General features: G+C 41.5%; 1 protein-coding gene across 4 annotated transcripts in view; it reads right to left on the bottom strand.

The window, feature by feature from the left end:
• Positions 1-23,478, bottom strand: part of NUMB (NUMB, endocytic adaptor protein) — a 93,512-nt gene that overhangs the window by 32,481 nt on the left and 37,553 nt on the right. For all 4 annotated transcript variants that reach the window (XM_018571801.1, XM_018571800.1, XM_018571803.1 and 1 more), the window contains exons 2-4: positions 22,464-22,512; positions 11,685-11,820; positions 7,719-7,793 (exon numbers count right to left, since the gene is read on the bottom strand). In XM_018571801.1, coding sequence (XP_018427303.1) covers positions 7,719-7,793; positions 11,685-11,810 — 201 coding nt within the window. In that variant the 5' untranslated portion in view covers positions 11,811-11,820; positions 22,464-22,512. The remainder of the gene's footprint in view (positions 1-7,718; positions 7,794-11,684; positions 11,821-22,463; positions 22,513-23,478) is intronic.

Here is a 23,478-nt window from a genome sequence, read left to right as displayed (position 1 = left end):
TATATTTATTTTATTTCTGTTTCTATATCTCTCTCTCTATCCATATTTTTGTTGAATACTTCTTGCGGCAACTTTAGTTCAGTTTCCACGAAGCATACGAGTGTTCTCAAAATCTATAACGCGGCAAAATAAAAGCCCACAAGTCAGGGCTATTTTGTTGAATTCGTTATGAATGCTGTATGCCTATTGGAAAAAGTGAATACACGCTGGCCCCTTTAGAGAAACACTTGATTTTGACTATGTTCTAGTCCTACAAGACAAACAATAGCATCCGACACATGAATGGTCAGCATTAAGCAACAGTTCCAATCAGTAAATGTGTAAACTTGTTCAGAAAATACTGCCATTGTGCTAATGTCAGTTATTCCTAATCCCTCTATAACCCACTAAAGGTCAGATTTTACACAGCTTCTTGTGTGGCTGGGTATACTGCAACTCTTGCTGCTTTATGTATTGGCAATCAGATTCCTGACCCTGATTGGTGGCTGTGTAAAAATTCTTGATACTGACAATTTCATCCATCAAGATTTGTACACACAAAACACAGCAACAAACCTACAGACTTATTTAGAAATGCCTCTCCTGCATTACAACAGGTAAGCAAATGGTGTTCACAGATCACTGGGAGCAAGTCAGCTGTGCTCCTGTCTACATTTTTAATTCTGTGTACCGTTAAATCTAAAATTCTTCTCGTGCCTGCATATAACAAATAAAATACATGATTACCAATTCTCTCTCAAATGTTTAAATGTGAGGGCTTTTTCACACTAATTGCATTGCGTTCCAGAGCGGTAGCTGCTGGAGCGCACCGCAATCGCTCACAAAACTTCCCTGCATTCTAGGGCAGGAGGTGCATTGAAGTCAATGGCACCGCAGCCACACACCCCCCTGCCTGCAGTGCGACAAAACATTGCCTGCATTCCGGTCCACTGTGAACACAAAAAATAGAGCAAGCAGCATTTTTTGTGTTTGCAGTGTAACGGAACGCTGGCAATGTTTTGCCACGTGTCCGATCGCACTGCAGGCAGGGGGCGTGGAAACGGTGCAATTGACTTCAATGAACCGCCACGGCACTTCCTGCCGCAGAACGCAGAGGGGAGTTTTGTGAGCAATTGCGGTGCGTTCCAGGAGCTACCTCTCTGGAACGCACTGCAATTGGTGTGAACAAGCCTTGAGCATCATGTGAGTTAATTGAGTGTCCTCAACACCGAAAAATACTAACAGAGCCAGAAAAATTACATTAAAAAACAACAAAAAGTTTTTTTTTTAAAACAGATCGCATTAACCGAAAAGGAAGTGGGATTCACATGATCCCTGCACTTCAAAATGAGATCTTCTACAGTAGCATATTAAGGAGTCATCCCACCCACATTGATTTTCATGATCATACAAGGTGTTGAAAGAGTAATTATCTGTAGATGCGATATTAAATAGAAAGCTCTATTCAGCAAGTAAAATATAATTGTGGACATGATCAATGCACACGTATCACAACTATTGTATTAAACAAAATGTCTGACCTATAAAAGCATAAATCAGCTGCTGTGGATAATACCCCTTTGAAACACTCGCCTACAATGATCAGGAAACCCTTGAAGTACATGCTTGCAATGCACAAGAAACACTGGAAGGGATAAAGCAGCCATTAAACATTCCCTTCTTTTCTGATGAAAATAAACAGAGCCACGACAGAGATACTCAATTCTGTTGACTGCCATCCCAGTGGCCAGGCAGCCCTTACATTGTGCGACAGCCTATGTCTCAGCTTTGGGAACATGTGCGTGGTTTGGCATCAGAGAACGATGGCTGTTCTATGCACACCTATCAAGAATTCTCCAACGCTCACCCCACACACACACACACACACACACACACACACACACACACACACACATTACAATCTGTTTGTACAATCTCCTTTAAATCTACCAACAACTATATAGTGCAAGGGTCTGCCTGATTGGACACAAATTGATTGCATAGATTAGGCAGGTCTTCCTATTACATAGTTTTGGTCAATTTAAAATTGATTGTACAACCACTGTACATACAGTGAGACTAACGTGTATGGTGACCCCAAGACTTGCCTAGAACTGGGAGACTGGCCATAAACACAGTAAATGTTACCTGGCTACAGTTAGCATCAGAACAAATTTAAATGTATTGTATAAGTTTCTGAGTAAAGAACAGTCTGTAACTAATCAGTGTGTCCCTTCCGAGTTCCAAATGTTCCCTTGTGTAAAAACACAATGGCGGTCGCGCATGCGCAAAAGCCCAATCTCGGGAAACACGCCATTGTACGCATGCATGAGGGAAGACGCGTGAACGGATGGCGCACAGGAAGCGAGGTAGTTGCCTCAATTTAGTGACTACATAAGGATGAGCCTGCCTGCTTCACATTGCTGATGGTCTTGTCAGCTTGTGTTGCCTGTATTTGTGCCTCTGTTGCTTTGCCCTGGACTACTCTATTGATTGCTGCCTACCCCTGACCTCGGCCTGTTCTCTGGATTTGCTCTTGCCTGCTGATTGTGGCTCGCTGCCCAGCTGGATCTGACTTTTGGCTTCCTCGACTACGACTTCTGGCTCCAGAGTCTGTTCCCACGCTGCCCGCCCGGTTTGACCGTTGGCCTGCTGACCTCTCTACAGGAAGTCTCCTGCACAGCGTTTGTCTCCAATCTATGGCACTCGTGCTCCTCGTTGCCCTGCGTGCTCCTGTTCCCAACTCCAGGGGTCGCAGGACACGAGTCGCCTCCCAGTCTTCTGGTCTCATCCTCAGGTACGCGATACCTAATAACTGGAGAGAAAGAAGCAACTTGGCTGCTGAAAGGCAATTGTCAGATGCCTAATGCTGAATATATGCCAGCCAAAAGGGTATGATCCACTTGAGGCCGTGACTCTCCCTTCAGTGGGTACATCCAGTATCCTTTTCTGTGCTGTTGACTATTAGCATGCTGTAGCTGAGTGGGTGAGCACCCACTCAACTGTCAGGTCCTGGACAACATATGAGCTGCTTTGCCATTACAAAGAAATATATAAATATTACATTTGCTGCATTTATTACTCTGATTTCTACTGAGACCAACATTTTTCTCTAAATATTATAAGATACAAAACCCACTGTGGTAGTTAAAACTCAAAACTCAACCATACAATGCTATGCTATGCTTTTGAGGCTTCTGCAATGAAGAACAGTAATTTAGTGCACTGCTTGAGCAGCATTATGAAGAGTCCTCTGTGAATGGCTTCGGATGTAGCAGTTACAATATACACTGCAAGCACAGATAATTTAATGTAAGTATTTCATGTATCACTACGAGGTGAGGTGACGTGCCTTCTGCTGCCAAGTTCAACAACTCTCCAATTCATCACACTCCTCCACAAAGTCAGCCCTGCAGCTAGCAGATGCTAAGGACATTTCACCACATCTTCCTAAATTTTAGGGTGACAGTTAATCGTTAATATTACTCCAAGAGCTGCACGTGTTAAGGACAAAGTCACTTCCACACAACTTTGGAACAGTTAAAAAAGGGGAAAACAAACAAATAAAAATAAAACAGCAAACATGCAAGTTTGATTATCTTTAGAAGAACTATACTGGTTAAAAGGGTTTAATTTGTAAATACCGTATATACTCGAGTATAAGCCGTCCCGAATATAAGCCGAGGGTGGGAAATGAGGCAGCTACTGGTAGATAGATACCAATAAAATTACATTAATATTTATTTAAAAGAAAAATAACCTAGCTCTGTAAGTGGAAAAGGGGGTACAGGGCTACATACAGATCATTTAATACATTCATGTTAGTATAATTGTAAATGTATTGTTGCAGGCACTCTATATGTACATGTACTATATACTACATATAGAGTGCACTGAACAATAGATTTACAATTATCCTCTGCTAATATGAATGGGTTAAATGATCCATAGTACAGGGCTACATATCATGTACTACGGATCATTTAACCCATTCATATTAGCAGAGGATAATTGTAAATCTATTGTTCAGTGCACTCTATATGTAGTATATAGTACATGTACATATAGAGTGCCTGCAACAATACATTTACAATGATCCTCTGCTAACATGAATGGGTTAAATGATCCATAGTACAGGGCTACATATCATGTACTACGGATCATTTAACCCATTCATATTAGCAGAGGATAATTGTAAATCTATTGTTCAGTGCACTCTATATGTAGTATATAGTACATGTACATATAGAGTGCCTGCAACAATACATTTACAATGATCCTCTGCTAACATGAATGGGTTAAATGATCCATAGTACAGGGCTACATATCATGTACTACGGATCATTTAACCCATTCATATTAGCAGAGGATAATTGTAAATCTATTGTTCAGTGCACTCTATATGTAGTATATAGTACATGTACATATAGAGTGCCTGCAACAATACATTTACAATTATACTAACATGAATGTATTAAATGATCTGTATGTAGCCCTGTACCCCCTTTTCCACTTACAGAGCTAGGTTATTTTTCTTTTAAATAAATATTAATGTAATTTTATTGGTATCTATCTACCAGTAGCTGCCTCATTTCCCACCCTCGGCTTATATTCGGGACGGCTTATACTCGAGTATATACGGTACATATTTAAAAGAAAGTAAAATGTTAAATATGATTCTTTATTTAACCTGCTAAAAACAAAAACAAGCATTAAACATGTCATACACGTTATAAAACACATAGAAAGGAACATTGATGAGGAACTGCACATGGCACGATTTTGAAACTTTGTACATTCTGGTATCCTGCAATGGAGAGGACCTGATAATATTATGCATGGATGACTCACACGTACCATCTGCACTTTGCCTTAATAAATCCCTGTCCTTTTTATTCTGATTTTAGAGGCTGACTCAGAAGTTAAAGAGAACCTGTCAGCTGCAGCTATTTTTGCCTTTTTGTTTCGGCTGTATGACAGCCAATAGCTTCCAATCAGATACTGTATTGGGGGGGCGCGCGAATAAAGGATCTAGAAATCTGAAATTTACTGGACATTATTAATGTCCACTGGACATAATCAAATGTGGGACCACCAACAAGCACTCCATATGCTAAATTTTGACATGAGGGCAATCTAACTAAACCGGAAGTCAGGCAGTTGGAGAACTCGATAAGTTGGAACTTTAGATAGAAGACCAGCATCATCTACACAACGTGTACATTGCTGGCATATGTCTTTTTAAAAATGCCCTGCAAAAGGTAGAAATGTCCTTTAAAGGGTGTCCAACTGAAATCAAAACATCCTGCCTAGCCTCCTATTTCGATATGAATCTGCTAAACCTGGATAGCAATAAAGCTGTACCAGTCTAACCTTCTAATATTATCAATCTGAAGGTTTATGTCACTAAAAACCTTGACAATATCAGACACCAAGTTGACTTTAACCTTAATGTTCTTCCTCATATGTACGCCAGTGAAAACGACAAGACAGATGCAATTATATGCGGACAGCGACTAATGAGCAAAGCATTTTAAACATGAGGGAAGAGACATTCAAGAAGCCTTGCCCATCACGTCTACTGTTAATTTCGTTAGGAAGCATAAGTTCACCAAGTTCCAATCTCTGCTCACACAAAAATGACAACATTGTTCTGTGCAGGAAGTTCATTCAAGCCACAGGAACAATAGTCCAAGCTTCCTACTTGATTTATAAATATATTCAGCTAAATTTAGCTTACTACTCAAAGTAATGAAGATCACTTTTATAACTAAAGCACTTAAAGTTGAACGCCAGGAAAGGGGATTTTTGTCTAAACACACGATGCATGTGTACTCATACATCTTGCCATACAATTTGTGTATTTCTTCCAGATCGGTGCAGTAATCCAGTGTGAAACTTTACATGGCTATGTGCAGCACAGTGATGCAAAAGCATTTGGTGCACACAAAGTGGATTTATATATGTTTGTGACTATTAAGAAATATATTTAAATAAAACTTTTTGTGCTTGAGTTCAGCTTTAATGTCCTGGTATGAAAATGGCAGAATTAAAAAGGAGAAATGCTAGCTTTAGATTATTAAACCGGACATGACTGTTTATGAAACATAAAAACATTTAAAGTAGAACTGAAGCCAAAACTTTTTCTTATTTCATTTTTTATTAAAGGGAGGGTTATAACCGGTCAGCATTTTTTTCATATATCCTATCTGGGAAATTCCTTGATTTAAAGGGTAAAGGGATCCCTGGTGTTCAGCAGGATTGCCAGAACTAGTGACCCCATTGGAAGATTTCCTATCTAATCCGGTATTCTGTAGGAGGTGGCCAACTGGAGATCTCCAACTTGTGTGGTCACATCCGTTGTAGATTTTGACGAGATGACACTACTGCGCGTGCACCAGCAGTCACAGTTTTTGCAATCGTTGACTTATCCACTTGCCGTAGGTGCGCCTGTGTGGCTTCTAAATAGTTGAGTTCTCCAACTCCAGTCAGTGCTTGTGGCATCAGGTGCCCGCGCAGGCACACTGCCGCACATTGTACAGCTTGATACTTCTCTTGGGTGGCTGCACAGGCACACTGATGGGAGTTGGAGGTCTCAACGAGTTCGAATTTGAGAATTCGATAGAACACCAGTTCTGATTACAATCCAAAATCTGTGATTTCATTTTACTTCACTTCCAGTGATAATAGTCACCAGGACAAATGGAGAGGGTGAATCGTCCCAATCGGGACATAGACAGCAATAAAGAGGCGTTTTAATCTCTGCTCTATGAGGACAAAAAAAAGTTTTGGGTTCAGTTGCACTTTAAGCACCTCTTCTCAACGAGACACCTGGAATTATGAGTAGCTCAACTGTTTCTCAAGCGCAGATATTTCACCAAGTACAAGGGTAAATCAAAATATAGCGAAAATTGTTTTTTTGGGGGTTTCTTTTGTGATGCAGATTATATTATCTAGCAATGAAACCATTACATGAAATAATTTTCTTCATGCAATTGCCATAAAGAAATTTTAGTTGTTTCTTATGGAGACAAGCACCGTACAAAACTGCAGTAAGATGAAGGAACTATCAGCATCTATTTTTAAATAAAACTGTAATGACCTATTATAAATTAGGTTATTATTATTGGGTACTATAGATTAATGCACTTTACACATCACTGCAACCCGCCAATGCTGCAGTGCCGTCCGTCCGTTTTTTTACTACGGGCGGACGGCAAGAGGTTAAACAGTAAGCAGAGTCATGTCAGAGATGTGTATTAGGTGGTTTACTGATCACAAGCTAAAGTATAAGAAATGCTATGGTTAACTGAAGCACTCCAGCCAGATAGTCAAAACGCCAATTACTTCCATGCCATACTCAGTTGCATGCATTTCTTCCCAATGATAGTCAAGGCATCATTTTGTACACTCGGTTGGAGACGGCAACCCGCAGATGCTGCAGTGCCGTCCGTCCGTTTTTTTACTACGGGCGGACGGCAAGAGGTTAAACACCAAGGAATCACATCGGGGGGAATTTATCAAAAGTGGAGCAGACAAAATCTGAAGCAGATTTGCACTGCAACTAATCATCTTCTCTCTCTCATTTTCAAATCTCAATTGAGCAAACTGAAGAGAGATGCTGATTGGTTGCCATGGGAAGCTGCCCCAGAATTGATAAATTCCCCTCATAGTATTATTCTTAAAATAAAACTGCCACCTTAAGACCACACAAATGTTAAAATGTACAGAATACATACGGATTTTAATCTTTTCACTGCATCTTCACAAATGTGCATGCCTCGGGATTCATCTACTTCCACGTGTCCAAGGTACTAGAAGGAGAAGGATAAAGCATAAATGACAAGCATGGTTAGCCTCTGAAAGTTATTAAGTGTGTCAAAATAAAAAACATTTTAATTTATCTTTAAAGTGTATGTAGAACTTAATGAATATATGTACAATAATGAAGGTCTTCCATTTGCTCCCTTTTGGTTTGTTAAATATACTATTAAAAGCATTTATTTTGAAATTCAAGAAGTCCTGTGCTCACTTCCCATGTTATATGAAGGAGCCTCCCCAGTTCTCAACTTGCAGCACAGAACAATTAGTCCCTATAGTGTGGAGAAAAGGAGGGATTTAGTCATTTAAAAACAGAAAAATTAGCAGGCCCGATACCAAATATTGCAATTTCTGTCCACCAAAAAAAAGGCGTGCCTTGTCATTCCACAAGAGGAAATTTGGAGCCATTTGCATTTCTGGCAGATCAACAGGTATTTTTGTGTAATTGCTTGCAGGGTCTTTAAAAGAGATAAAACCTTGGAACATTTTTATGTCTTGCAGAGATGTAATGCAGTTTTAAAAATTTTGCTCCAACATACCCTTTAAACTAAAACAATCTAGAAATATTGATACGGATCCTACCCACACACCTGCCAAAGTTCTAGGAGTTAAATCAGTTGACACACAAAGGTTTGATTATTCCCATTTATTGCACAATTCAAAAAAGTCTCTGGTTAATAGGAAACCACGATGATGTGGACACGTCGCAGAGCTACTCCAAACTCTCTTTACAAAACCAAGGACTGACTACAGAATTCTAATGGCTGATGTTTAAAATGATTACACAAAGCATTGTACCTGGACATTGACACATTTTGCAGTATTTCCTAGAATATATTTGGGATTGTAAGTCACTGAGCGCCATAAACCAGTTCATAACATATAAAAAAAAACTACTTGTTTTAAAAAATTATTTTCAAAACGGAAAAAAGTGTTGAATGCATACATTGTTTTGTAAAACCTCTAAATAAGCAACTAAATGCCTTCAGCGGTCAAATAATGAGCTAGTTCACGCTGCTTAGCCAGAGCAGCCTGCTCAACAAAGTGAATCGCTGAGGCAATGCCATGGTTCTGGACCTGAAAAGCATTCCACATCCAACTTGTGTCTGGAAACCACCACAAGTTATTCCCAGACCAGACCTGCAACATCCAGTCAGGTCTCCACAGAGCTGAAGAAATAGTATCCATCTTCTTAGGAACACTGTGCTGGCCTACAGATGTCTTTTTTTTGCCATTGTTCAATCCTGTGTCACTTAATGCAGGGGTCCCCAACACCCAAGCCACGGACCTGTACTGGTCCATGGCCTGTCAGCAGCCGTCGGTCCTCGGCCAGATTAACATAGGGGCTCTTGTGAGGAACAAGTGGCCACCTAAGAGCCCACACTGGCCACCTAAGAGCAGAAAAACAAGCCCGGGGCTCCCACTGATTCTGCATTATGGTGAGTTGTATAATTATTTAATCATATATTACAATGTAATAATAATAGAAATAAAAGAAGTTCACAATAGATGCACTTCCGCTACACCCCGCAGCTTCTGAATGTAGATACATTTTAAAATAAAAGCTGTAGTTGTTTAAAATCCTTTGATCTGTGGGGCAATCTTATTTGGCACTGCTATGCACTCTGCAGGGCTAGGAGATTGTTGGAGGAGTGCTGAAAGTCAACAAGATAACAGAGCAGCAACTGTCAACTTCAGGTAATCAGACTTTTGACTCCAGTTGAAGAATCAGAATAGGGTAGCAAGACTAAATTATTAAACTAAAGAAACTATATATTTAGATGAATAAACTCAAATCATAAGTGGCTCTTTTTAATGTATAAAAATATAACAAGGACCTGCAATAAGCAAATCAAAACGAGGTAATTGGCCAACCCAAGAGATCCATTTTAATGGCTCTAGTGTTCCACATAATTAACTTGTAAAAAACATGGTTTTTCACAATAGATTTAAAAAGGAAGTGGAAACACCCATAAAGACTTGATACCAAGTAAACCTTCCCATTCTTATTCAAGCATTATGTAATAATGAGCTAGCACCGCAGGAATGGGACAGGGAAACACTTACAAATATTACCCATGCAATATTTGCCATTGTAAAATGTCTGAATTAAAAACCCGCACCAGGAAGTGTAATAAAAGTATGCAGTGTCATGCATTCCTGTTGATTTAACATAGAGCAAGAGTTAATTTCTTTACAAAAGGGAATTATAGAATTAAGGGCAATTACTAAACAGCTTCCTTACAAAAGTACAGATTTTTAAACAGACTGCTGCTGTATGGAAATACATCATGTCTTCTGCAAGAGTACCTGGTTACAACAGACCAAAACATCAAACAGCCTACAATGAAATAAAACTTGTATAACAAGGGTGAATGTGAACACTGAATTGCTAATGGCATTCCACACATATGCATGTTAAAGAAATATCCAGGAGAAGGACAAGGGTTACCTTGGAAAACCAAGTTAATTAGTCCTGAAATAATGAATGTCCTTTGTGAACACTGATAAGTACTTGGTGAAATATGAAGTGCATCTACATAGTGTTTAATATGAAAGTGGTCGTGTATAGAATAGTATTGTAGAATCAGTTTGGACTGGGCTTACTGAACTGCTTGAACACTCATTCCTAAGGTGAATCTGTGGATATTTAACTATTTACACATTCTTAGCTGTGGAAATCTCCACAACCGAGTAGCAGACCAAAATAAAAACCCGAGAAGAGGTTCTATCCCATCCCACTCTATCCAAGACAAAGTTTTGAGTCAGGTTACACTTTTAAATTGTTAGAACTCTTTGGGCCTCCTTATGAAAGATTTAGATTATCTCTCTTATTTGCCATCGTTTAGTCTAAGGCTGGCCATACATAGATACGCAGGACTCGGCCAAAATTCAACCAATGGATGGCCTGTCTGAATACGACTCCGAAGAGGAAAGTTAGAATTCAGAGGTCTCAGGAAGTCTGACCAAATAGACTGAATATTGAATTTCTGAAGTTCAACAACACTAGGTTCTGCTTAAGCCCTCGCTCACACCAGATGCAGTACGTTCCAGCCCGATTCTGGCCAGAACGCACAGCATCGCATTGCGGCCAGCTCACTTTTTTGTGGGGCAGGAGGGGGCGTGACAGGCCATTGAGGTGAATGGCATCGTAGCCACGCCCTCGGGCCGCAATGCGATCGGCCACACGGGATTGCAAGGCACATTATGCCTGCGGTCCGATCAAAATAGTGCTTGCAGCATTTTGATCGGACCGGAGGCATAATGTGCCTTGCGATCCCGTGCGGCCGGAAAGCGTGGTTACAGTGCCACTCACTTCAATGGCCCGTCACGGCTCCTCCTGCCCCACAAAAAAGTGAGCCGGCTGCAATGCGATGCAGTACGCTCTGGCCAGAATCGGGCCGGAACGCACTGCATCTGGTGTGAACGAGGCCTAAAGTAACGAAAAAATGCCAGCTACCACAAAAAATGTGGTCAGTTGTAAGAAGCATTATTTGCAGTGCTATTTCTTACGGGGTTTAAAACTATTGCATGTGAGGCACTTAACTAAAACTAAAGCAGACAGACTTTATGCTTTAAATGCACATTCATGCTAAATTTTAAACTTTGACTGGAGGAGTATCTTTAGCATAGATTCAGTTCAGAGGTAATATTTAACAGCATTTTCGATTCCTCAGGGCAAACTACAATCAGCAGATCTACTTGTGGACACAAGACAGATTATACAGTAAATCAGATACATGCTGGAAAACAACTGTCAAAAAAGGTATGGTCTGGTTAGGAGTATTCTTCTCAACCGAATATAGGAGTGTATAAAAAATACACAACATTCATGCCTTAAATCATTACAAAAATAAATATGTTTTACCAAAAAGTTCAATTACCTTCACCTGAAAGCTACACTTTCCAGTCCTGACAGATTCTTCATCCGTTTGCCACTGGTGGGGTCGGCTGGCTTCTGGAACATAGACATCTTTCTTCCGCCGGAAACTCTGACGCAGTTTGTTCATCTTTGACAACCTAAAGAGAGCACATAGCATTTTAAATTAAACCGTAAATTGATACACTTTTTACCATTTTTTTTTTCTTTTCTGTAAAGCGCTGCTGATCTCCTGTATTCTCTCTGCAGTCACATCCTGTCTATATGCATGTGCTTCAATGGCGGCAGTATGGTGGTGCTCTGGACTGGCTGATCACAAGCAATTCTGCCATTCTTGCTAAGCGAGAGTTGGCATGGTGGCTTACAGTCTCTAACTGAAGCACATGTGACAGATTGACAACAAAAGGAGCACAACTGAGAGACGGGGACAGGGAGTTGCCCTCCGTAACAGGATGTGTTTGAACAAGAGTGTTCATAGCAGAATCCTCAAGCAATATTTTAATTAGAGCTACAGATTCAAAAAGATTAAGTGATAACTTTAGCATGTAAATATGAACTCTAAATATACAAGAAAGCCAGCAGAAAAATTAAACAAAAAAAAAACCAGGCCTCTGCAACCTTCCAATATCTAATGTAAACAATGAACAGGTATTCAAGTGGGGGGCAACAACTTGGAGAACAAGTTGGAAGACTTTAGACTTCTACTGGTAACGGATTATTGATTTAATAAGCCATTTATTGCTCGTTATGTATATTTAAATACTTGAATGTTCTTGTCTGGCCACAAATTCACTAGCCCCCTAGGTGATAGCACATTGGAGTTGACAGGTTCTCTTTAAGGTGTCATTAGGAATCTATTAGACCCCTAGTGTCACCTTTACGCTTCACTGGGGAATGGCAGCTGCCTGCTGAGGCAGCTGAATGTAAAACACAGCAGTCAGTCTCTGGGAACAATAGCAAGCCTGCTATTGGCCAATTTAAACTGGCCAATAGCAGGCTGCCTGCTGTCAATCAGCAGAGGAGGAAACTGAAAGAGAAAGTTCCCCTTCATGTCCTCCTGTGCTGATTGACAGCAAACGGGTGCAATAGCCAGCCTGCTATTGGCTACTGCAATTTAAAAGAGACAATAGCTTGACAATGACTCATTCATTCTATTCAAATCCTTTATGGCGGTGCCATTCTACATTAATTGCTGTATAATTTTACACTTTTCATTTCACTATATTGCACACCACACTTTTTTTTTCCTTTTCTTTACTTCCACCGCTCCAAGCTTGCTCCTGTGATGGACTACAATCTCAATACAAACTAGTAGTCCATCATTGTCTGGCTAATCACCTGTGTTCGTTGTGCTTGTATTTTTCCTATGTGGAAAAAAATCTTTAATAAAAATGTCAATTATTTAAAAAATTCAAAACATTTTTTTAAAAAGCCAATAGCAAGGTGGATATTGCTTCCAGATTCTGTACGGAAGACTTGATGACCGCTTTCTACCGCTGGAAGAAGAGGGGGCACGGGGGCAGCAGCAGGGCAATGCAGAGGCACAGCGGTCTCTACTCCCCACTGGGCGCCAGCTGCAGTGCTCTGATCGAAGGGGACATAGACCGCAGCAGCTCCCAGCAAGGAGGGAACGGCGGAGCCATTTTTATTGACCGCTTTCTACCGCTGGAAGAAGAGGGGGCACGGGGGCAGCAGCAGGGCAATGCAGAGGCACAGCGGTCTCTACTCCCCACTGGGCGCCAGCTGCAGTGCTCTGATCGAAGGGGACATAGACCGCAGCATGCAGCAGCTCCCAGCAAGGAGGGAACGGCGGAGCAGAATGGCGACGGTGGGAATTCAACTAACAAGTACTCACCCAAAAATACTCATCAATGCCGATACTAGTATCGGTACTGGTGCATCCCTAATCACAGTTAGTCAGATCGGTCTCATTGGCAGTGAACACTGGGATATAGGGCTGCAACAACTAATCGATTATAATCGATTATTGAAAACGTTGTCAACTTTTTCAATAATCGATTAATCGGCTTCCGATTGGTTGGCCCTGTTCACGGCTCCACACGCTGCACGCCACACCTCCTCCCCACCTCACGCTCGCCGCTGCCAGGCCCGCCCTTCGAAGGGGACATAGACCGCAGCAGCTCCCAGCAAGGAGGGAACGGCGGAGCCATTTTTAAAAATGTATTTAATTTTTTTTATCCGATTAACCGATTAATCGAACTTAATAATCGTCAAACTAATCGATTTTAAAAATAATCGTTAGCTGCAGCTCTACTGGGATAGATACCGGCAGCCTGTCCATAGTACTATATTAAATGCCATTCAGTGGGGGAAGATGGTTAAATCAGCAAAAACACCGTTCAGATCGGTTTGTGCAGGTTTTTTACAATACACTTCAAGGAAATCTTTTCTTTTGCAGGCATTTTCCATTTAGCTATAATTAGAATGCTGACATTTCTGTGTACAAAATGCATTGTTTAGGAATTGATTAGCAGCTACCAAAAAAAAGGCAGCCTCACTTTATGTAAGTCACACTGGCCTTGGGCGCCCACACCATCCAGACCATAGTGTACATTTTCCACTTTGTGATCATTAACTGGGTCAGTTATTTGCTCCAGTGATTCTTTCCTCCAATTACCATATCTAAACAGTTGCCTCTCTGAACATTGTCTTATTACTACATATAAATTTCATATGCCCCTAGCAGCGTAAAATAACAAAAGGCTATAGAACAAATGTAATCAGTACTGTACCACAATAAGAACTATAAATACATATTCATCAAACTTAAGTTTACCTCTAACCTACAGAAGATTTATACAGTCAGCACATCAAACTAGATCCAGTTTGGAGTACTCGCATGCAAACTGGATCCAAAACTACCTCGTTATACCAATTTCAATTCATTCAGTCATTGCCATCCCTCTATAATGTATTGTTTAATGTCACACTGAAAGAATCAGGAAAAGTAGCCTGTAAGCCTTAAAAACAAAGTGAGGTGACAGTGTATAGTTGGCTGATCTTGCTACCCTCTAGGCGACATTAAAAACCCAACGGTTTTGGGTAGACTGATCCAAATGCGGTTGTGACTCATGAATTAAGAACATGCAGTAGATTTACTTGTCTTTAAAACTGAATTCTGGGAAATATGTCTGGCCTTCTGGGTGCTGCAGGTAAGAGTGATGCGGCTACAATAGTGAAAGGCTCCAGTGGCATCCCCGTTCCCTCCTCAATCCTTGCCCATTTACAAAAATCCTTGTATTTTTCCTCACATAATAAAAGGCGTTCTGTGGTGGGAGGATGAAAGGAGGGGGCGGGGTAGCAACATCATCTTTCCTCCTCCATTCACAGAATGGCTTGCATTCTGTGAGAAAACTACAAGGCAAGTATGGAAGGGGCAAGAAGCGAGGATGGAATGCAACATACGTTATTCACTACTCTAGTCGCATCCGTCACCCACAGCACCCGGAAGCCTAGCGGTATGTTTCAGAACCAGCAAGTGGCAAGGTATGATTTTTATACTACTATGTAGCAGTCTGCACAACATTGCATATTCCTGGTTAGAGTGGTTACATACAAAGTGCTGTCTGTTACACCCTGGATCCCTATACCCTCTCTCCCCAGTGTAAGAAAGTTTTATAAAAGTTATTCAGCATTGCATTATTTGAGTGGACATCAGCTTTGTGGGCACTAGAAGACGGCAGGTAAATTCTAATGGGGCAGCTGAAGACCAAATCCCCTAGACAGACTAGCGATGACCCTGTTATTCCAGCGGCTCCTTCGGGGCTGAGTACTAATAAAAGAGATAGATATATATCTATCTATCTATCCATAGCTATAGCACTATATTCTTTGCGATATCACCACAGTGTGCAGCCTGACAGGACCCCTCCGCTGGACCGCAAATAGCAATGCACAAAGAAGGACCCTCCTCTGCAGTGAAGAAGATGGGAAAGACTTAGGACCCAGTGTGTTATGCAAACTGGATTTAGGCAAGTAAAATGGAGCTTTTAAAAGTTACTCACCTTTAAAATCGTAAACATTTTAAAAATATATATTTTCACTTTAAATAACATACACACAGGCATCCAAGTTCCCTTCAGAAACCCGACATATAAAATTAGTTGTCAGAACACATGCTTCAAAGCAGTTTCCCAATGAATGGAAGCACAGAAATTGATGTCATTTATGGTATCCCTATTGCATCTTTCCCCACATGCACAGCACCTTTCAGTGGCTTAATCATTGATGGTATGCAAGGAAAGTCAGATTTTCTACATTACTCAGATCCCGGAGTTAAAAAAAAACAAAAAACAAAAACATTTTTTTACCTAAAAGGCAATTTTAACCAAAATGGGATAAATGTAGGTGATATTTTTAATGACAAATAGTCTGGAACATAAAATCCCACATATCTGCCCCCAGGGCTAGTTGGACCTGATTTTTTCTACTCCAGTAAAGCCTCCCAGAGGGCATCCATAAAAATGGAGCAGGGTCACAACATTAAAACATTCCCAGAAAGCACCCTCACTGATGCCATTTGTGACTGAACACTATGTTTTACGCAATGGAAACAAACAGCATTGGTCTGCACTTAGTACAAATGAATGTCAGCAAGCTGTTTTTTGACAACGCTAACCCCTCCATGCTGACTGCCAGATGAAGGGGCCATGTGCTTTGATTTTTCACTACATTAAAGATGTTAACCTCGGTTTTTGCTATTGTGACCCACAAAAGTACACAAAAGTCTGATCTAGTTGACAAGTACCAGTCTTTCCAAAAAAATTTTGCTGCAAACTTTATTCAGCAGATTCTACAACATTAGCCAGCTGCTACATCTCATGAGATGACAACATGTGCCGTAACAGCTTACAGAAGCCGCATTCCTTGCTTATCACTAAGTGCCTCCTCTTACAGGCTGCTAACCAGAAGAAGGAATGATGGGCTTATTTCAAATGTATTTTAGAATGTTTTAAAATGTACTTTCAAGGAATGACAAAAAAACCCTTATACAGGAATTTCTAGGAGTTCCAAGAATGCATGCAATATTGTTTCTACATCTGCAATATAAGTAACAGAAGTAGAAACAAAATCAGGATTTTTACCTTACCTGTAAAATCTGTTTCTTGGAGTATATCACAGGACACGGAGTTAATTTTGGAATCAATGGGTTATGCAGCTTCCTTCAGGTGATTGAACATTGGCAAAACAAAGCTGCAAGGACAGCCCTGTATAACCCCTCTCACATCCATATAAAAATATGGGTGTGTACATATTCATGGATTGAAATAGAGATTAGTTGTACATGTGAAGATCTGTGCAGTGCGGCTGTCTTCTGAGCTGGACTTATTGCAGGTAAAGACGCTTCATTTGGCCTGCACCTATGGGATCTTGGTAATGTGGATATAGCCAGAGAATCAGGAGGCGTGAGATCTTTTTGAGAACCCTCCCACACACAGCCTGCTTCAGTTTTGTAGCAAAACAGCACAAGGTGGACCACAGAGGGACACACGGGAGTGTCCCATTATGTACTCAATGAAACAGATTCTACAGGTTAAAAAAGCAAACCAAAATCTGGTTTTCTTGATTATACATTACAGAAACCGAAGGGACATCCATAAGCAGTTCAACAGAGGGGCAGACAACACAGCTAACAGGCCTGTAAAAAACGCAAATAAACCCCAACAGGACATTATAAACAGAAGGGGGCCCACATATCAGTGGGCCACCTGAAGAACGTTATGGCCAAAGTTGCATCCACAGAGATCTGAATGACCACCTGGTAAAACTTTGCAAAAAAGCACCCAAGAAGCACTAATGCTCCTAGTAGACTGAGAAGCCAGCTGCCTCATATGGAGACCCTCAGGAATGACTAAGAGGCAGTCAGAGCTGATGGAAACAGTAGTAGAGGTAAACATGGCAATGGCAAGAACCATGTTCAAACAGTGGAGAGAAATATAGGGGATTGAGGATGGTAGGACAACAGCAGGGTTAAGGTGGCATGAAGCAGATAACCTTAGGGGGGGAAAAAAGGAGGAGGGACTAGGCCTCAACACCAACTTATTGTAGATAACCAGAAACTGCTCTTAACAAATCAAGGCTGCATATGCAGTAAAATGTCTGGCAGAAGTGATTGCGACGAGGAAAGCAACCTTGCGAGCGAGTTGGGTCAAAGGAATAACTGAGAGGTTAGGTTCAAATGTTGGCTTTGCAGCTCTGACAGGACTAAGCTGAGGTCCCACAGAGTCAACAGAGTGTGTGTATAGGGGGAACATCGCGAGTTACCCTATAAACAGGGGTCTTCACTAGAGTGAGAGGCAAGCATCAGGAAAAGAACAGCAGAAAATGTGACCCCCTGATAGTACTTAAGGCTAAATACTGGTCTAGGTCAGACTGGAGAAAAGTGGTGATGCGTCTCATGAAGTACTTCCTTGAATTAAACTTCCTTTCTTCACTCCAAGGAAAATAAGCCTTCCAGGTGTGATGGTAGGCATTGCAGGAGGTCGACTTGCTAGCTTTCAAGAGCACATGGATGACAGCATCCGAAAGACCTCTGTTATTCAGGACCTGGGCTTTAAACAGTCAAGCCATTAGAGCCTACCTGTGACAAAGCATTCAAAACCCCTTCAGGTGAAGATATTTTTCTAAAAGTTTCAGACATTGACAACTGACAAATTTTCCATGCCTGGAACGTGAAGACAGAGCCAGAACATGAAGTTCCACCCAAGCCAGAGTCAGGCCTGCTCCTCTTTAAGCTGAGTAACATCAGGTACCTCTCTGATGGTTTATGCAAGCCATGGCTTTGGCACTGTCCATCTGAAACTTGGCCAGGTGGCACTGTAACTAAGGAAGCCAGTCTGGGCATTAGGATGTTAATTGGAAGTTGAGATTCCTCCAACGACTATATCCCTTGAACCAAGAGGGTATTCCAGGACTTCTTCCCAGCCTAACAAGATGGCACCCAATGTGAGCACCTTCCAGGCCAACAGAAGAAAGATTTTCCCAATTCCAGGGAAGGGTTGTAGATCCACCATGCCAGGTGAAGCCCGTCTTTGCTGGACAAATGAACAGGGAGGTCCAGGGACTGAGCCCGATTGTCCCACACAGGCAGAATCTTGAGCTGCAATATCCTAGAGTGAATTAAGCATAGAGGGCTGCTTCAAAAGAAGGTCACTATGAAGCCAAGAACCTTCATACATAAGCAAACAGTTGGGAAGATGCAGGAGAAGGCTGTGTCCAAGAATAGGCCAAATCACCACATAACACGAGCTGTAAAAGCAAATGTACAGGGAAGGTTTTGGTAGGTTTGGGCAACCCACAAACGCAGACTGTCAACCGTTGGTAAGGCCAACACAAAGCCCTTAAACTTAGGAGAGATGTCAGGAGACAGTCCTGGGCTGAGTCTATGCAACTGGCAGCAGCCCCTTTTTCTATATCTTTATAGGGAGTGCAAAAGCAGACAAAAGGACTGATTGGGAAGGAGAAGGGGGCCTGCTTGCTCCCCCTGCGGCCTGAGGACTCAAATAGGTCAGGCATATTCTCCTTAAATTCAGCCATTACTTTAGTAAACTTCTCTCTACATAGCATAGTGGAGGAGGCTGCCTTGGTGTGTGCTGTGGAAGAAGAGGAAAATAGCGTTGGGGAAAAGAACTAGTGGAAATAGCGTAGCCAGAGGAGACAGAACCTTCCACAGAACCACACCCCTCTGGCAAGGACTAGCCCTGGCTAACTTGACCTCCAGAGCGGCTGTGACCAGGGGCTGAAAGGGACATTACCCATTCAATCTTCACTGTCCCAGTTGGCATATCCCATGAAGGGACTTTTTAGGGACATGGCTGCACAGAGATGGACCACAGCCCCGAAAAGTTATAGCACCCTGCAGCAACTTCACACGCTGCACAAAGAGCCAAGCAGAGTGCCCCATGCAAGATCGAATGCTCTGAACAAATTAGAGGCGGGCCCTGCATCTTCTTTTCCGCGAGTTCTGGGTACAGTCTACCAAAGATCAGAAAATAGATCCACATAGGTGCCACAGTGCCTGTAAACAGCTTATAGAACCTTACTAGAAGAGTCTTGATCTGAAAAAAGTACAGAAAAGCATGTGCTTTATTCTGAGCAGAGATGCAGGAGGCTCGGAGTAGGAGGGGCTATATGGAGCTGTCCTTAAAGCTTTGATCTGCCAGTGTTCAGGCACCTAAAAATATCTACATAACGTATTGGTTCCAGGACACACTGTATCCTGTGACGTACGGTCAAGAATCAGCATTTAAAAAAAAATTAAATAAAAAAAAAAAAATCATGTACACTTTTAGACACTACTGTGTAAAACATAGCATCAGAGGCAAAAAATTGTACAAGGTTTCACAGGCGGCTATTTACATCACGCCTATAATGAGCTACCAGAAGCATCCTCAGAGTTTAATCACTCCCATGTGACAGAGGAAGAGCTTTCGCCCTTTATTTCCACATGTCGTTGCAGCAGCAGGGGGCTTTTAATGTTAGTGCTTTTCCGATTAGAAAACAAAAATCACAAAAAAGTCAGTCTGACGTCACTAAGGGTTCATGTACAGAGGCATTTTGGTCAAAGGAAAGATTGGAGAAGAGTTTCTATCACTGCAGGCAAGTCATGCAAGTCATGTAATGCTAATGACAGAAAGAAGAGGGGAAAAAAAAAAGGGGGGGCATTGTTACAGTTTAAACAAGTATCAAATCCAGTATTGTTTCGCTGGGTTTCATTAGAACATAAAGACATTTATGTAGAAGTGAGTAGGCTGTTTCTTCTCTTATTAATGTATGTGTACTGATGACACCTCCACAACCCCACCACAACCCCACCTGTTCTGGGGTTCCTTTTTACACATTCCATAGCGTTTGGGTCATATGGATATAAATGCCGAGGTATGCTCCTGACACGAATCAGAATTGAATAAGCGCCTTCGATAAGCTGTAAAGCATCTTCAATATTAGAGAACAAGTCCAGTTGAATGTGACTAACCACTAGCATTGTTTATATACTTACTTGTTATCTTCGACATCCATGTACGTCCTGCTGCTGGCTCCAATTCCTATTAAAGCACCGTGTCCTAGCTGTGGATGAACACCCCTTAGAAATTGTGGCCAGCTCCTGCATGTCACTTGCTGCTTTGTGCTGTAGAACTGTACAGCATGGACTTGCAGAGCTTAGTGATTGCACTTTGGTTAAAAGTCTGAATTATGAGCAAGCATCCTAAGACATGTCATCCTAACAATGCTACTCCTACTTCAAGAGAAACATTCCATGACAAATGCTCAGTGGACAGGGCTAAGCAGTGAAGGTGGGAGTTAGAGGAGAACTATACCAAAAGTATAGTCCAGCGGTAGGCAATCTTGCCACTCCAGCTGTGGGGAAACTAGAAGTCCCATGGAGAATTGAAAGACTGACAGCCACAGGCATCAGAAGCAGACATGATGGGATTTGTAATTTCATCACAGGTGGGGTTGGCACGTTCATTGCAGTCTTGCCTTCCTCCATTCAAGAGATGCTAAGACATGTCATTACAATAATTTCCTCAAGCTCACCCTGATTTATTCACATAATCAGCCCCAGTTTAGTAAAAAAAAAACAAAAAAAAAAACAACATTGGCTGTACACCTGCAGGTGAGCTGATGATGCAAAACATTACCAAAGATAAGCTCATCACAGTAAGGACTGACCTGGGCATGCCTGAAACTTAAACTCAAGCTCTGTGAAAGACTGCAAACCCACCACACACAATGAGATTTCTTGGGACATTCTGTACCTACACTGGGTAGAGAACATTCTCAGTACATCAGAAAATGTATTTTCATAAGTCACATCACTTTACGCATCACTGGTTCGGCCTCATCTGGAGTATGCGCCGGTCCACAGAAAGGATGTCCTTGAGCTGGAAAGAGTCCAGCGGAGGGCAACCAAACTCATTAGGGGAATGGAGGACCAGAGCTATGAGTCAAGGCGACTAAATTTAAATATGTTCACTTTGGAAGTAAGGAGATTGAGGGGGGATATGATTTTCATGTACAAGATGTTCAATGCTCATAGCGACATTAGCCACAAACTCTTTACGGATAACTCCATAACAAAGACTAGAGGCCACCACCTAAAATTGGTGGGAAAAAAATTCCAGCACAAGGGGCGAAGGGGGTTCTTCTCAGCTAGAGCGGTTAGGGTCTGGAACTTGCTGCCACAAGCAGTGATTTCAGCAAAAAGTGTGGAATCATTCAAGAAGCTTTTGTACGATTTCCTGAGAGACCTTAATATACAGGGGTACAGGTACTCTTAAGAATGAGAGGACACAGGGACCTATACATGCGCACACTTCAGCAATAGGTTGGACTTGATGGACTTATGTCTTTATTCAACCTCAAATACTATGTAACTATGCAAGTCATAACAGGCTGCAAACTAACATAGAAAAACAATCTCCAATAACGTCAACGTTACAAGATGCCTCGTGTAACCACCACATGTGTCCTATGAATGAAGCGCTTTCATTCAAAAAGGAAAATCTAAGGTAGGCATAGGCTGGCACTGCTGACCTCTTCCTCTAAATATGCTAGTTGCTTTTATGCTGTGAGTGTATCCTATGTCGGCAACATGGAAAGTAAAGAATGCTAGAGATAGCAAGGCAGCCAGCATGATCAGAAGGCCTGCAACAGAAGCCTATATAAAATTGAAACATGAAAGGGTGACTATACATGGAAAACTGGCCTAATGTGCATACAGTATAATCACAATACAAGTTTCTTGTATAGATATATTTACCTTTGTAGTCCACTCCTCACTACCAATGTCAAAGCGGTTTATTCTATCACTGTAAGAAAAAGAAAATATAGGATATTTATTAACAAACATTAACTAGATGATGCAGGAGGTTAAAAAGGGAAATAATCCTTTTCAAGAAAGGTACCATATTTGCCGGCGTATAAGACGGGTTTTTAGACCCAAAAACAATCGCCCGAAAATCGGGGGGTCGTCTTATACGCCGGGTATACTGTATGTAGCTTCGGCTACATACAGTATACCACGCTGAGCCAATCACGGCAGGCTTTGTATTAATGAATACATTACAGGCTTTGTATTAATGCCTGGCGTGATGGGCTCCGCGCCGTATACTGTATGTAGTTGAAGGACGGAACTTGGAAGACGGAGGACACTGCGGGGATCGTGGACAAGGTAAGAGACTGTAATCCCGAGTGTGGCTCGGGGTTACCGCTTATGGTACTGAAAATTAACCCTGAGCCACACTTGGGAATACCGCCATGGAGGTTAGTGGGTGCATTTAAACATTATTTTGGGCTATACTCGTCTTATACGAGTATAGCCCAAAACCTATATTTTAAACACAAAAAGTGGGGGGTCGTCTTATACGCCGGCAAATACGGTACCTAATTTAAGAATGCTAAAAAAAACACATTAGGGAAAACAATTCTTTGTTCTCTAGGCTACATGACAGATAAGCATGCTTAGGTATTAATAATCTATTTTTACATTTTATCAGATGCAAGCAATTTCTTTTTCAAGCACTAAAACCATGCCGTTTTAGCAGTTTTCCCCAGACTGTGCTCTATATTAATTCAGTATCTCACAAGAACATCTCCTTTTATCCACTCATACAGAACTAACACATTCTGCACTTCATCCGAAACTTATGCCGAGAGATGTGAAAATCAGTTGGTAAATTAGGCAAATCTCATGTTCTCAAAGTTTTCAATACACTCAAACATGCAAAGACAAATTTAGTCTGTGCTGAATTTATGAATCCAGTCCACCATGGAAA

This window comes from Nanorana parkeri, unplaced genomic scaffold (genome assembly GCF_000935625.1).
Source record: "Nanorana parkeri isolate BGI_ZX_2015 unplaced genomic scaffold, ASM93562v1 scaffold1842, whole genome shotgun sequence".
Lineage (NCBI taxonomy): Eukaryota > Metazoa > Chordata > Amphibia > Anura > Dicroglossidae > Nanorana > Nanorana parkeri.
This window is presented reverse-complemented; position numbering and strand designations above follow the sequence as displayed.